The sequence below is a fragment of the Mixophyes fleayi genome, chromosome 2 (genome assembly GCF_038048845.1).
Source record: "Mixophyes fleayi isolate aMixFle1 chromosome 2, aMixFle1.hap1, whole genome shotgun sequence".
NCBI classification, from domain to species: Eukaryota; Metazoa; Chordata; class Amphibia; order Anura; family Limnodynastidae; genus Mixophyes; species Mixophyes fleayi.
In genome coordinates, this window is record NC_134403.1 from 364,941,247 (window position 1) to 364,956,481 (window position 15,235).

A 15,235-nucleotide genomic window follows, 5' to 3' on the forward strand; every position below is an offset into this window, starting at 1 on the left:
TGGGATTCAACTCACTCGGGTAGACCAGAATATATCCAAAATAAGGCTTTATTACGACAGCACAACACCACAAGACGTTCACAAGTTAAAGGGGAAATGGTAGCATGTATCCTCCAGCAGCCTCTTGCAGTCAGCACTCCAAAGTAATAATCTCTGCCTCTCTCAGGGTCTTATCCTCCCACAATATTACGACTCCCGCTTAGCAAAACAGTTATGGTGTCGTCCAGTCTGGGTTACTGGCTCACACCGACCCTGTCCTGGTAGGGTTTCCTCCAGCGACACCACAATGCCTGGCCCAGAGTCCTTTTCGCTGATGTCTTGTACACCGGGATCCTCCAAGCTACAATAGCTCCCCTGGCGTTCTACTCTCCCTATATTCTTTGCTGTATACACAGGAAGTAGGGTCAAATGTCTCAAAGGGTCCAATGTTTCAAACCTTCACCTTACAGCAGGGGTCTCTCAGGGGTCTCTCAGTGGACACTTTAGCTGTTAGAGATACAGTCACTGGTACCTTGATTATACAATAGAATGGCTTGACTCAATTAGCTATTTTGGCTGGATACACTAAACATGGGGTTACAATATTACAGTAGGGAATGACACTGCACGCTTACCTGAAACAATAAGACTTTGCTGGAGCAGTTCCTGTGTAATCATAGAAATAATTCAACAGGATTCCTGGTATCAAGGATTTGGGATGTACATTAGAAGCGTGTAGGACGCTGTTACTTACTGTCTCCTTACCATGGAGATCAACCCTTCATCATAAATAAGTAGAGCTAAGTAGGAGATGGACACAGCAGAGATGGTTTATGTCTAATATTCAGATCCTTATGGTTCAACTGAGTTAAAACTGTTCATATTGTTGTTTTTGGTACCTTTTAAAATCCTTTTCATGTCCATATAACAGTAGGGGGTGCATTATCCCACATGTGTGGTTTTCTGCTGGATGGGGACAACTCAAAGCTAATTCACCTCACATGACACTGTTTGTGGTGACATCACTAAAGATCCAGTTGGAGGTAGATTGTTAGGCACATGTTATATCATTTCATTTTACATTCTACAGTGTTTTCTTAATTCTCGTTACTTTTGTTTAGTACCAAGCAATGAAGTTACATGTTTGGGCAAAGGAAAGAACCTCAATATCATCATGACTCCCACAGAGATAATGACACGCCAGTCTGCCCAGGGCATTAGGAGCAACCCAGAAGAGCCCTCAGTTAAGGGCATATATATTGATGGATCTATACACCCAGTCTGCACTTTCCAGTTACAGGGAACAAGAAGGAAAAACAGGAGTCTTCAGGGTGAGTAACGATGGATAATATTTCTGAGTTGCTGCTGTAATTGCCAAACTTCTGGTTAGTTACAGGTATTTACTAAGAAAATAAGTGAAGCTCCATAATCCTCTCAAACATTATGTCCATTGTTGCACCTAGAGAAGTGCTGTGCAGTCCATAGTCAAATGTTAAAGGGGTTGTCCATTTAAAAACTAAAAAATTTCCTATGTAGTGAATGTGTCCAATATATAGTAAAAATATATTACTCACCTCAGCTATCCAATATGGTTCGTTCAGTCACCAGCTCTGGTGTATCACTGCACTTCATTGTGAGGAAGGAAGCACAGCAAGATGTGGTATGATCTTGAGATGAACAACTGACCCTGTATGTGGCTTGGTGAACAGACCAAAAGTGTTGCATAGTAAATTTATTTGTTTAAGCTGGGCAAAAACCCTTAAAACACCCATCTTTTATAAGAGGATCTTCTTAGAACAGTTATAAGTATGTTATAAGTAACATATATAAGTATGTTACAGGCATATATAATTCTGATCTTATAATTGTAATTCTCCTGCTTTCATAGAATCCAGTTCACAACACTGAAATAAGACTAGTCTGTGCGGGCAACCAATGTGCCATCTCCCAACGATTTGGCTACTGGTCCGCAGTCTCTTAGGGTTACTGTCCATCCGCATTGCCGTGAGCCTTTCCTTGCTTGTAAATTATGTGAAAGTCATAAATTTGAAGAGCAAGGTTCATGCGCACCAATCTGCCATTTTCCCCTGAGGTGTGTTGTAGCCACTTTAAAGGACTATGATCAGACACCACATAAAAATGTCTTTTTACAAACAAATAGGTTTGAAGTTTTTTCACTGCCCACATAATGGCCAAACATTCCTTCTCAATTATACCCCACCTCCTGGTTTAGCAGTTTTCTGCTCAAATAGGCCGCAGGGTGCTCCTGCCCATCTGGCCCCACCTGGCTAAGTACTGCTCCCAGTCCATCCTGTGATGCATCAGTTTGCACAAAAAAGTCTTTGTCAAAATTAGGCACCAACAGTACTGGAGCACGAACCAGGGCTTCCTTTAATGACTGAAATGCCAGCTCACAAGCGGGTGTCCAGTCATTTACTTTGAGGAGTTTCTTATTAGAACTGTCAGGGACTTTGCTACAGTACTAAAGTCTGGGACAGAACGTCTGTAGTCCCCTGCAGTCGTTAAGAATGCCAGTACATGTAACTAGGTCGTGGGCTGAGGCCAGTCTCGGATTGTCTCTACCTTAGCTGGTTCTGACCTAACCCTACCTCCCACCACACGATAACCCAGGTATTGTACCATCCCCATCTGGCACTTCTCTGCCCTAGCAGTCAGACATGCCCACCCAATCTTCACTAACACCAGTCCTATTTGTTCCAGATTATATTCCCAAATCTTACTGAAAATGGAAATGTCTTCTAGGTAACCCTGAACTCTGTCCGACTCATCTACAAAAGCGTTAATACAGGGCAAGTGGTAGGTGTCAGACATGGGCACATTATTCAACTGCCCGTAGTAAAACCGCGTTGCTTTATCATTTGTGGGAAACAATAAACCAGAGGAAGCAGATGGTCTACGCAATGGCTGGATCACACCTAGTTCAAGCAACCACCCCCATCTCCCTGTATAGAATCTCCTTGGCCGTTGGTGAGACCCGATACGCGGGTTGCCTAACTGGCCTATGTTCACCAGTGTCAACATGGTGCATCACCAAGTAAGTCCGATCGGGCTTTCTACTGAACTGAGTTGCAAGGGGCCACAGCACTGCCTCAAGCTGCTCCCTTTTGCGGGCTCTCAACTGCTCATCCCAGCCTACTTCCTCTACACCACTTTCACCTTTGGCATCCGCAAGGGGGTCAGGTAGTGGGTCACTTCCTGGTTCCTCAGTGGGTAAGCAGCAAACTGCTGCTACCAACTCCACACGCTCGTGGAATGCCTTCAACATTTTTACGTGGTAGGTCCTCTGCTGCCTACCATCACTATCAAATGACACCACGTAAGCGATGTTACTCAGGCGTTTTGAGACCGTGTACGGTTCAGCCCAGGCAACCTGGAGCTTGTTCTGGCGTGTGGGCATTAGAACAAGGACCTTCTGCCCTGCTTCAAAAACTCTTGCACGTGCGCCCTGATCATACCCAGTCTTCTGTTTCGCTTGCTCCTCTGCTACCATTTCTGCAGTTATAGAGGACAGAGTTACAGCCTCTGCACAGGCAGGGGACCTACTATGCCCACAGCCACTTGCTGAAAAGGTTCCCCAATTATTGGCAAGGACCTGAGGGGAGCACAAGCACTTTGGCGCCCAAGATGCTGACACACATCACAGGACTTACAGTAGGCCCGGACGTCATCCGACATTCCAGGCCAGAAAAAGTTCTGTGTCAGGCACTTCAGTATTCGTTCCCTTCCCTGCTGTCCCGCCATAGACAACTGACATAGTTGTGCGCGAAAGCCCCGTGGTATCACCAGTTGAACTTGTTCCCAGACTGGTCTATCCTCATCTACCTTCCTAGCTACACGGTACAACCCCCCTTTACACCGGGTCACACCCCCCACTTCCAACGCTAAAAGTCAAAATGAAAAAAAGGGGAAAGAGTTTGCTAAACTTGAAAACAACACTATTATAGAATAAAAATAAACATTTAATACAATATCTGGATTTACAAACTCAAAATCAAACAATTGACATTCATATAAAAAAATATAAGATATAAATTCCAGTTGTGTGTGTGCACCTGATGGTATATCCAAAAAATAAGTATATCTGAAAGACACATTAGTATGTCAATATTAGTGGAAGATTGTAAGTGCGATCTATCTATCCTTTCTGTTTCAACAAGAGTCTTATCCAGGATAAATCTGGGCTAACCCTGTACAAGAAATGATTTATAAAGTTTGACAGAATGCATTTTGAAATCATTATCATCTGAATAATTTCTCTTGATACGGAGAAATTGACCCTTAGGGATGTTGTCACACCAGGGCTTATGGTGACTGCTCTTATAATGTAGAAAATTCAGCATATCAACTTCTTTAGAATAATTATCTGTCACAATTACGCCCTGGATCATTTTTAGAGTAATATCTAGATAATTGATAGTAGTCGGATGATGAGTGCTGGTAAATTTCAAGCCAACGTTATTCAAATTGATATGAGAAATAAACAGTGAAACAGAGTGAGGCTTCCCATCCCAAATAAAAAAGAGATCGTCTATGTATCTGCCATAGAGGACCAGATTCGCCCCAAAACCCGAATCCAATATATATTGCTCCTCAACCTATTTCGATTGGTTGCTTAGTATCATGTGATCACCGGACATTCCATTGGTGAATCGGGTCACATGTGATTATCTGAGTTGGCTACTGATAGCATAATGACTCTGATGAAGAGAGAGTGCCGAGAAATGCGTCAGGCTATTTCTAATCCCAGTTGGTGAGATTGGTGCGGATCATTTTCTTTTAACACTAAGGTTATTTTTGTATTACCAGCCTTTGATCTTTGGATATTGGACACACATTGAGACGGATTTTCATCTATCACCGGTTATCTGGAAAAAAGGAGGAGTTCCATTTTCAATGACTGGCAAGTGTATCTTTGATAGGGATGTGCACTGGCGACTTTTGGTGTCTCGTGTTTTGTGTTTTGGATTCGGATTTTCGTATGTTTTGGGTTCGGATTTGTTTTGCAAAACACCTGCCGAAAGGTTTTGGTTCGGATTTAAGGTTTTGGATTCGGATTTTTTTTTAAAAAAGCATAAAAAGTTCAAAAATCAAGTTTTTGGGCTTATTTTCACTCCTACGCTATTATTAACCTCAATAACATTCAATAACAATCATTTTCACTAATTTACAGTGTATTCTGAACACCTCACAATATAGTTATTAGTCCAAAACGTTGCAACGAGGTATCTTTCTGGACTGCGTAGTGGAGTGGTCCCCACAATATAATAAGAAAACCATCAACTGGTCTTAATCGCACCAAAAAATGTACCTGAACTCCGTAGAGGAGTGGGTCACCACAATATAAATTAAAAACCCTAAACTTGTATGAATCGCACCGAAAAATGTACCTGGACTGCGTAGAGGAGTGGTCACCACAATATAAATTAAAAACCCTAAACTTGTATGAATCGCACCAATAAATGTACCTGGACTGCGTAGAGGAGTGGGTCACCACAATATAAATTAAAAACCCTAAACTTGTATGAATCGCACCGAAAAATGTACCTGGACTGCGTAGAGGAGTGGTCACCACAATATAAATTAAAAACCCTAAACTTGTATGATTCGCACCAATAAATGTATCTGGACTGCGTAGAGGAGTGGTCACCACAATATAATAAGTAAACCATCAACTGGTCTGAATCGCACCAAATAATGTACCTGGACTGCGAAGAGGAGTGGGTCACCACAATATAAATTAAAAACCCTAAACTTGTATAATTCGCACCGAAAAATGGACCTGGACTGCGTAGAGGAGTGGTCACCACAATATAAATTAAAAACCCTAAACTTGTATGATTCGCACCAATAAATGTATCTGGACTGCGTAGAGGAGTGGTCACCACAATATAATAAGTAAACCATCAACTGGTCTGAATCGCACCGAATAATGTACCTGGACTGCGAAGAGGAGTGGTCACCACAATATAAATTGAAAACCCTGAACTTGTATGATTCGCACCAATAAATGTATCTGGACTGCGTAGAGGAGTGGTCACCACAATATATATAATAAGAAAACCATCAACTGGTCTGAATCGCACCAAAAAATGTACCTGGACTGTGTAGAGGAGTGGTCACTCACCACAATATAAATTAAAAACCCTGAACTTGTATGAATCGCACCAATAAATGTATCTGGACTGCGTAGAGGAGTGGTCACCACAATATAATAAGAAAACCATCAACTGGTATGAATCGCACCAAAAAATGTACCTGGACTGCGTAGAGGAGTGGTCACCACAATATAAATTAAAAACCCTGAACTTGTATGATTCGCACCAATAAATGTATCTGGACTGCGTAGAGGAGTGGTCACCACAATATATATAAAAAGAAAACCATCAACTGGTATGAATCGCACCAAAAAATGTACCTGGACTGCGTAGAGGAGTGGTCACTCACCAGAATATAAATTAAAAACCCTGAACTTGTATGAATCGCACCAATAAATGTATCTGGACTGCGTACAGGAGTGGTCACCACAATATAATAAGAAAACCATCAACTGGTCTGAATCGCACCGAATAATGTACCTGGACTGCGTAGAGGAGTGGTCACCACAATATAAATTAAAAACCCTGAACTGGTCTGAATCGCACCGAATAATGTACCTGGACTGCGTAGAGGAGTGGTCACCACAATATAAATTGAAAACCCTGAACTTGTATGATTCGCACCAATAAATGTATCTGGACTGCGTAGAGGAGTGGTCACCACAATATATATAATAAGAAAACCATCAACTGGTATGAATCGCACCAAAAAATGTACCTGGACTGCGTAGAGGAGTGGTCACCACAATATAAATTAAAAACCCTGAACTTGTATGATTTGCACCAATAAATGTACCTGGACTGTGTAGAGGAGTGGTCACTCACCACAATATAAATTAAAAACCCTGAACTTGTATGAATCGCACCAATAAATGTATCTGGACTGCGTAGAGGAGTGGTCACCACAATATAATAAGAAAACCATCAACTGGTATGAATCGCACCAAAAAATGTACCTGGACTGCGTAGAGGAGTGGTCACCACAATATAAATTAAAAACCATGAACTTGTATGATTCGCACCAATAAATGTATCTGGACTGCGTAGAGGAGTGGTCACCACAATATATATAATAAGAAAACCATCAACTGGTATGAATCGCACCAAAAAATGTTCCTGGACTGCGTAGAGGAGTGGTCACTCACCATAATATAAATTAAAAACCCTGAACTTGTATGAATCGCACCAATAAATGTATCTGGACTGCGTACAGGAGTGGTCACCACAATATAATAAGAAAACCATCAACTGGTATGAATCGCACCAAAAAATGTACCTGGACTGCGTAGAGGAGTGGTCACCACAATATAAATTAAAAACCCTGAACTTGTATGAATCGCACCAATAAATGTATCTGGACTGCGTAGAGGAGTGGTCACCACAATATAATAAGAAAACCATCAACTGGTCTGAATCGCACCGAATAATGTACCTGGACTGCGTAGAGGAGTGGTCACCACAATATAAATTAAAAACCCTGAACTTGTATGATTTGCACCAATAAATGTACCTGGACTGCGCAGAGGAGTGGTCACCACAATATAAATTAAAAACCCTGAACTTGTATGATTCGCACCAATAAATGTACCTGGACTGCGTAGAGGAGTGGTCACCACAATATAAATTAAAAACCCTGAACTTGTATGATTCGCACCAATAAATGTATCTGGACTGCGTAGAGGAGTGGTCACCACAATATAATAAGAAAACCATCAACTGGTGTGAATCGCACCGAATAATGTACCTGGACTGCGTAGAGGAGTGGTCACCACAATATGAATTAAAAACCCTGAACTTGTTTGATTCGCACCAATAAATGTATCTGGACTGCGTAGAGGAGTGGTCACCACAATATATATAATAATAAAACCATCAACTGCTATGAATCGCACCAAAAAATGTACCTGGACTGCGTAGAGGAGTGGTCACTCACCACAATATAAATTAAAAACCCTGAACTTGTATGAATCGCACCAATAAATGTATCTGGACTGCGTAGAGGAGTGGTCACCACAATATAATAAGAAAACCATCAACTGGTCTGAATCGCACCGAATAATGTACCTGGACTACGTAGAGGAGTGGTCACCACAATATAAATTAAAAACCCTGAACTTGTATGATTCGCACCAATAAATGTATCTTGACTGCGTAGAGGAGTGGTCACCACAATATAATAAGAAAACCATCAACTGGTCTGAATCGCACCGAATAATGTACCTGGACTGCGTAGAGGAGTGGTCACCACAATATAAATTAAAAACCCTGAACTTGTATGAATCGCACCAATAAATGTATCTGGACTGCGTAGAGGAGTGGTCACCACAATATAATAAGAAAACCATCAACTGGTCTGAATCGCACCGAATAATGTACCTGGACTGCGTAGAGGAGTGGTCACCACAATATAAATTAAAAACCCTGAACTTGTATGATTCGCACCAATAAATGTATCTGGACTGCGTAGAGGAGTGGTCACCACAATATAATAAGAAAACCATCAACTGGTCTGAATCGCACTGAATAATGTACCTGGACTGCGTAGAGGAGTGGTCACCACAATATAAATTAAAAACCCTGAACTTGTATGATTCGCACCAATAAATGTATCTGGACTGCGTAGAGGAGTGGTCTCCACAATATATATAATAAGAAAACCATCAACTGGTATGAATCGCACCAAAAAATGTACCTGGACTGTGTAGAGGAGTGGTCACTCACCACAATATAAATTAAAAACCCTGAACTTGTATGAATCGCACCAATAAATGTATCTGGACTGCGTAGAGGAGTGGTCACCACAATATAATAAGAAAACCATCAACTGGTATGAATCGCACCAAAAAATGTACCTGGACTGCGTAGAGGAGTGGTCACCGCAGTATAAATTAAAAACCCTGAACTTGTATGAATCGCACCAATAAATGTACCTGGACTGCGTAGAGGAGTGGTCACCGCAATATAAATTAAAAACCCTGAACTTGTATGAATCGCACCAATAAATGTATCTGGACTGCGTAGAGGAGTGGTCACCACAATATAATAAGAAAACCATCAACTGGTCTGAATCGCTCTGAATAATGTACCTGGACTGCGTAGAGGAGTGGTCACCACAATATAAATTAAAAACCCTGAACTTGTATGATTCGCACCAATAAATGTATCTGGACTGCGTAGAGGAGTGGTCACCACAATATATATAAAAAGAAAACCATCAACTGGTATGAATCGCACCAAAAAATGTACCTGGACTGCGTAGAGGAGTGGTCACTCACCAGAATATAAATTAAAAACCCTGAACTTGTATGAATCGCACCAATAAATGTATCTGGACTGCGTAGAGGAGTGGTCACCACAATATAATAAGAAAACCATCAACTGGTCTGAATCGCACCGAATAATGTACCTGGACTGCGTAGAGGAGTGGTCACCACAATATAAATTAAAAACCCTGAACTTGTATGAATCGCACCAAAAAATGTACCTGGACTGCGTAGAGGAGTGGTCACCACAATATAAATTAAAAACCCTGAACTTGTATGAATCGCACCAATAAATGTATCTGGACTGCGTACAGGAGTGGTCACCACAATATAATAAGAAAACCATCAACTGGTCTGAATCGCACCGAATAATGTACCTGGACTGCGTAGAGGAGTGGTCACCACAATATAAATTAAAAACCCTGAACTTGTATGAATCGCACCAAAAAATGTACCTGGACTGCGTAGAGGAGTGGTCACTCACCACAATATAAATTAAAAACCCTGAACTTGTATGAATCGCACCAATAAATGTATCTGGACTGCGGAGAGGAGTGGTCACCACAATATAATAAGAAAACCATCAACTGGTCTGAATCGCACCGAATAATGTACCTGGACTGCGTAGAGGAGTGGTCACCACAATATAAATTAAAAACCCTGAACTTGTATGATTCGCACCAATAAATGTATCTGGACTGCGTAGAGGAGTGGTCACCACAATATATATAATAAGAAAACCATCAACTGGTATGAATCGCACCAAAAAATGTACCTGGACTGTGTAGAGGAGTGGTCACTCACCACAATATAAATTAAAAACCCTGAACTTGTATGAATCGCTCCAATAAATGTATCTGGACTGCGTAGAGGAGTGGTCACCACAATATAATAAGAAAACCATCAACTGGTCTGAATCGCACCGAATAATGTACCTGGACTGCGTAGAGGAGTGGTCACCACAATATAAATTAAAAACCCTGAACTTGTATGATTCGCACCAATAAATGTATCTGGACTGCGTAGAGGAGTGGTCTCCACAATATATATAATAAGAAAACCATCAACTGGTATGAATCGCACCAAAAAATGTACCTGGACTGTGTAGAGGAGTGGTCACTCACCACAATATAAATTAAAAACCCTGAACTTGTATGAATCGCACCAATAAATGTATCTGGACTGCGTAGAGGAGTGGTCACCACAATATAATAAGAAAACCATCAACTGGTATGAATCGCACCAAAAAATGTACCTGGACTGCGTAGAGGAGTGGTCACCGCAATATAAATTAAAAACCCTGAACTTGTATGAATCGCACCAATAAATGTACCTGGACTGCGTAGAGGAGTGGTCACCGCAATATAAATTAAAAACCCTGAACTTGTATGAATCGCACCAATAAATGTATCTGGACTGCGTAGAGGAGTGGTCACCACAATATAATAAGAAAACCATCAACTGGTCTGAATCGCACCGAATAATGTACCTGGACTGCGTAGAGGAGTGGTCACCACAATATAAATTAAAAACCCTGAACTTGTATGATTCGCACCAATAAATGTATCTGGACTGCGTAGAGGAGTGGTCACCACAATATATATAAAAAGAAAACCATCAACTGGTATGAATCGCACCAAAAAATGTTCCTGGACTGCGTAGAGGAGTGGTCACCACAATATAAATTAAAAACCCTGAACTTGTATGAATCGCACCAATAAATGTATCTGGACTGCGTAGAGGAGTGGTCACCACAATATAATAAGAAAACCATCAACTGGTCTGAATCGCACCGAATAATGTACCTGGACTGCGTAGAGGAGTGGTCACCACAATATAAATTAAAAACCCTGAACTTGTATGAATCGCACCAAAAAATGTACCTGGACTGCGTAGAGGAGTGGTCACTCACCACAATATAAATTAAAAACCCTGAACTTGTATGAATCGCACCAATAAATGTATCTGGACTGCGTAGAGGAGTGGTCACCACAATATAATAAGAAAACCATCAACTGGTCTGAATCGCACCGAATAATGTACCTGGACTGTGTAGAGGAGTGGTCACCACAATATAAATTAAAAACCCTGAACTTGTATGATTCGCACCAATAAATGTATCTGGACTGCGTAGAGGAGTGGTCACCACAATATATATAATAAGAAAACCATCAACTGGTATGAATCGCACCAAAAAATGTACCTGGACTGTGTAGAGGAGTGGTCACTCACCACAATATAAATTAAAAACCCTGAACTTGTATGAATCGCACCAATAAATGTATCTGGACTGCGTAGAGGAGTGGTCACCACAATATAATAAGAAAACCATCAACTGGTATGAATCGCACCAAAAAATGTACCTGGACTGCGTAGAGGAGTGGTCACCACAATATAAATTAAAAACCATGAACTTGTATGATTCGCACCAATAAATGTATCTGGACTGCGTAGAGGAGTGGTCACCACAATATATATAATAAGAAAACCATCAACTGGTATGAATCGCACCAAAAAATGTACCTGGACTGCGTAGAGGAGTGGTCACTCACCATAATATAAATTAAAAACCCTGAACTTGTATGAATCGCACCAATAAATGTATCTGGACTGCGTACAGGAGTGGTCACCACAATATAATAAGAAAACCATCAACTGGTATGAATCGCACCAAAAAATGTACCTGGACTGCGTAGAGGAGTGGTCACCACAATATAAATGAAAAACCCTGAACTTGTATGAATCGCACCAATAAATGTATCTGGACTGCGTAGAGGAGTGGTCACCACAATATAATAAGAAAACCATCAACTGGTCTGAATCGCACCGAATAATGTACCTGGACTGCATAGAGGAGTGGTCACCACAATATAAATTAAAAACCCTGAACTTGTATGATTTGCACCAATAAATGTACCTGGACTGCGCAGAGGAGTGGTCACCACAATATAAATTAAAAACCCTGAACTTGTATGATTCGCACCAATAAATGTACCTGGACTGCGTAGAGGAGTGGTCACCACAATATAAATTAAAAACCCTGAACTTGTATGATTCGCACCAATAAATGTATCTTGACTGCGTAGAGGAGTGGTCACCACAATATAATAAGAAAACCATCAACTGGTCTGAATCGCACCGAATAATGTACCTGGACTGCGTAGAGGAGTGGTCACCACAATATAAATTAAAAACCCTGAACTTGTATGAATCGCACCAAAAAATGTACCTGGACTGCGTAGAGGAGTGGTCACTCACCACAATATAAATTAAAAACCCTGAACTTGTATGAATCGCACCAATAAATGTATCTGGACTGCGTAGAGGAGTGGTCACCACAATATAATAAGAAAACCATCAACTGGTCTGAATCGCACCGAATAATGTACCTGGACTGCGTAGAGGAGTGGTCACCACAATATAAATTAAAAACCCTGAACTTGTATGATTCGCACCAATAAATGTATCTGGACTGCGTAGAGGAGTGGTCACCACAATATATATAATAAGAAAACCATCAACTGGTATGAATCGCACCAAAAAATGTACCTGGACTGTGTAGAGGAGTGGTCACTCACCACAATATAAATTAAAAACCCTGAACTTGTATGAATCGCACCAATAAATGTATCTGGACTGCGTAGAGGAGTGGTCACCACAATATAATAAGAAAACCATCAACTGGTCTGAATCGCACCGAATAATGTACCTGGACTGCGTAGAGGAGTGGTCACCACAATATAAATTAAAAACCCTGAACTTGTATGATTCGCACCAATAAATGTATCTGGACTGCGTAGAGGAGTGGTCTCCACAATATATATAATAAGAAAACCATCATCTGGTATGAATCGCACCAAAAAATGTACCTGGACTGTGTAGAGGAGTGGTCACTCACCACAATATAAATTAAAAACCCTGAACTTGTATGAATCGCACCAATAAATGTATCTGGACTGCGTAGAGGAGTGGTCACCACAATATAATAAGAAAACCATCAACTGGTATGAATCGCACCAAAAAATGTACCTGGACTGCGTAGAGGAGTGGTCACCGCAATATAAATTAAAAACCCTGAACTTGTATGAATCGCACCAATAAATGTACCTGGACTGCGTAGAGGAGTGGTCACCGCAATATAAATTAAAAACCCTGAACTTGTATGAATCGCACCAATAAATGTATCTGGACTGCGTAGAGGAGTGGTCACCACAATATAATAAGAAAACCATCAACTGGTCTGAATCGCACCGAATAATGTACCTGGACTGCGTAGAGGAGTGGTCACCACAATATAAATTAAAAACCCTGAACTTGTATGATTCGCACCAATAAATGTATCTGGACTGCGTAGAGGAGTGGTCACCACAATATATATAAAAAGAAAACCATCAACTGGTATGAATCGCACCAAAAAATGTACCTGGACTGCGTAGAGGAGTGGTCACTCACCAGAATATAAATTAAAAACCCTGAACTTGTATGAATCGCACCAATAAATGTATCTGGACTGCGTAGAGGAGTGGTCACCACAATATAATAAGAAAACCATCAACTGGTCTGAATCGCACCGAATAATGTACCTGGACTGCGTAGAGGAGTGGTCACCACAATATAAATTAAAAACCCTGAACTTGTATGAATCGCACCAAAAAATGTACCTGGACTGCGTAGAGGAGTGGTCACCACAATATATATAAAAAGAAAACCATCAACTGGTATGAATCGCACCAAAAAATGTTCCTGGACTGCGTAGAGGAGTGGTCACCACAATATAAATTAAAAACCCTGAACTTGTATGAATCGCACCAATAAATGTATCTGGACTGCGTAGAGGAGTGGTCACCACAATATAATAAGAAAACCATCAACTGGTCTGAATCGCACCGAATAATGTACCTGGACTGCGTAGAGGAGTGGTCACCACAATATAAATTAAAAACCCTGAACTTGTATGAATCGCACCAAAAAATGTACCTGGACTGCGTAGAGGAGTGGTCACTCACCACAATATAAATTAAAAACCCTGAACTTGTATGAATCGCACCAATAAATGTATCTGGACTGCGTAGAGGAGTGGTCACCACAATATAATAAGAAAACCATCAACTGGTCTGAATCGCACCGAATAATGTACCTGGACTGTGTAGAGGAGTGGTCACCACAATATAAATTAAAAACCCTGAACTTGTATGATTCGCACCAATAAATGTATCTGGACTGCGTAGAGGAGTGGTCACCACAATATATATAATAAGAAAACCATCAACTGGTATGAATCGCACCAAAAAATGTACCTGGACTGTGTAGAGGAGTGGTCACTCACCACAATATAAATTAAAAACCCTGAACTTGTATGAATCGCACCAATAAATGTATCTGGACTGCGTAGAGGAGTGGTCACCACAATATAATAAGAAAACCATCAACTGGTATGAATCGCACCAAAAAATGTACCTGGACTGCGTAGAGGAGTGGTCACCACAATATAAATTAAAAACCATGAACTTGTATGATTCGCACCAATAAATGTATCTGGACTGCGTAGAGGAGTGGTCACCACAATATATATAATAAGAAAACCATCAACTGGTATGAATCGCACCAAAAAATGTACCTGGACTGCGTAGAGGAGTGGTCACTCACCATAATATAAATTAAAAACCCTGAACTTGTATGAATCGCACCAATAAATGTATCTGGACTGCGTACAGGAGTGGTCACCACAATATAATAAGAAAACCATCAACTGGTATGAATCGCACCAAAAAATGTACCTGGACTGCGTAGAGGAGTGGTCACCACAATATAAATGAAAAACCCTGAACTTGTATGAATCGCACCAATAAATGTATCTGGACTGCGTAGAGGAGTGGT

General features: G+C 40.9%; 1 protein-coding gene across 2 annotated transcripts in view; it reads left to right on the forward strand.

Annotated features, from left to right (window-relative positions):
- Nucleotides 1-15,235, forward strand: part of LOC142139592 (uncharacterized) — a 64,479-nt gene that overhangs the window by 19,450 nt on the left and 29,794 nt on the right. For both annotated transcript variants that reach the window (XM_075197325.1, XM_075197326.1), the window contains exon 3: nucleotides 1,101-1,310. In XM_075197325.1, the coding sequence (XP_075053426.1) occupies nucleotides 1,101-1,310 (210 nt within the window). The remainder of the gene's footprint in view (nucleotides 1-1,100; nucleotides 1,311-15,235) is intronic.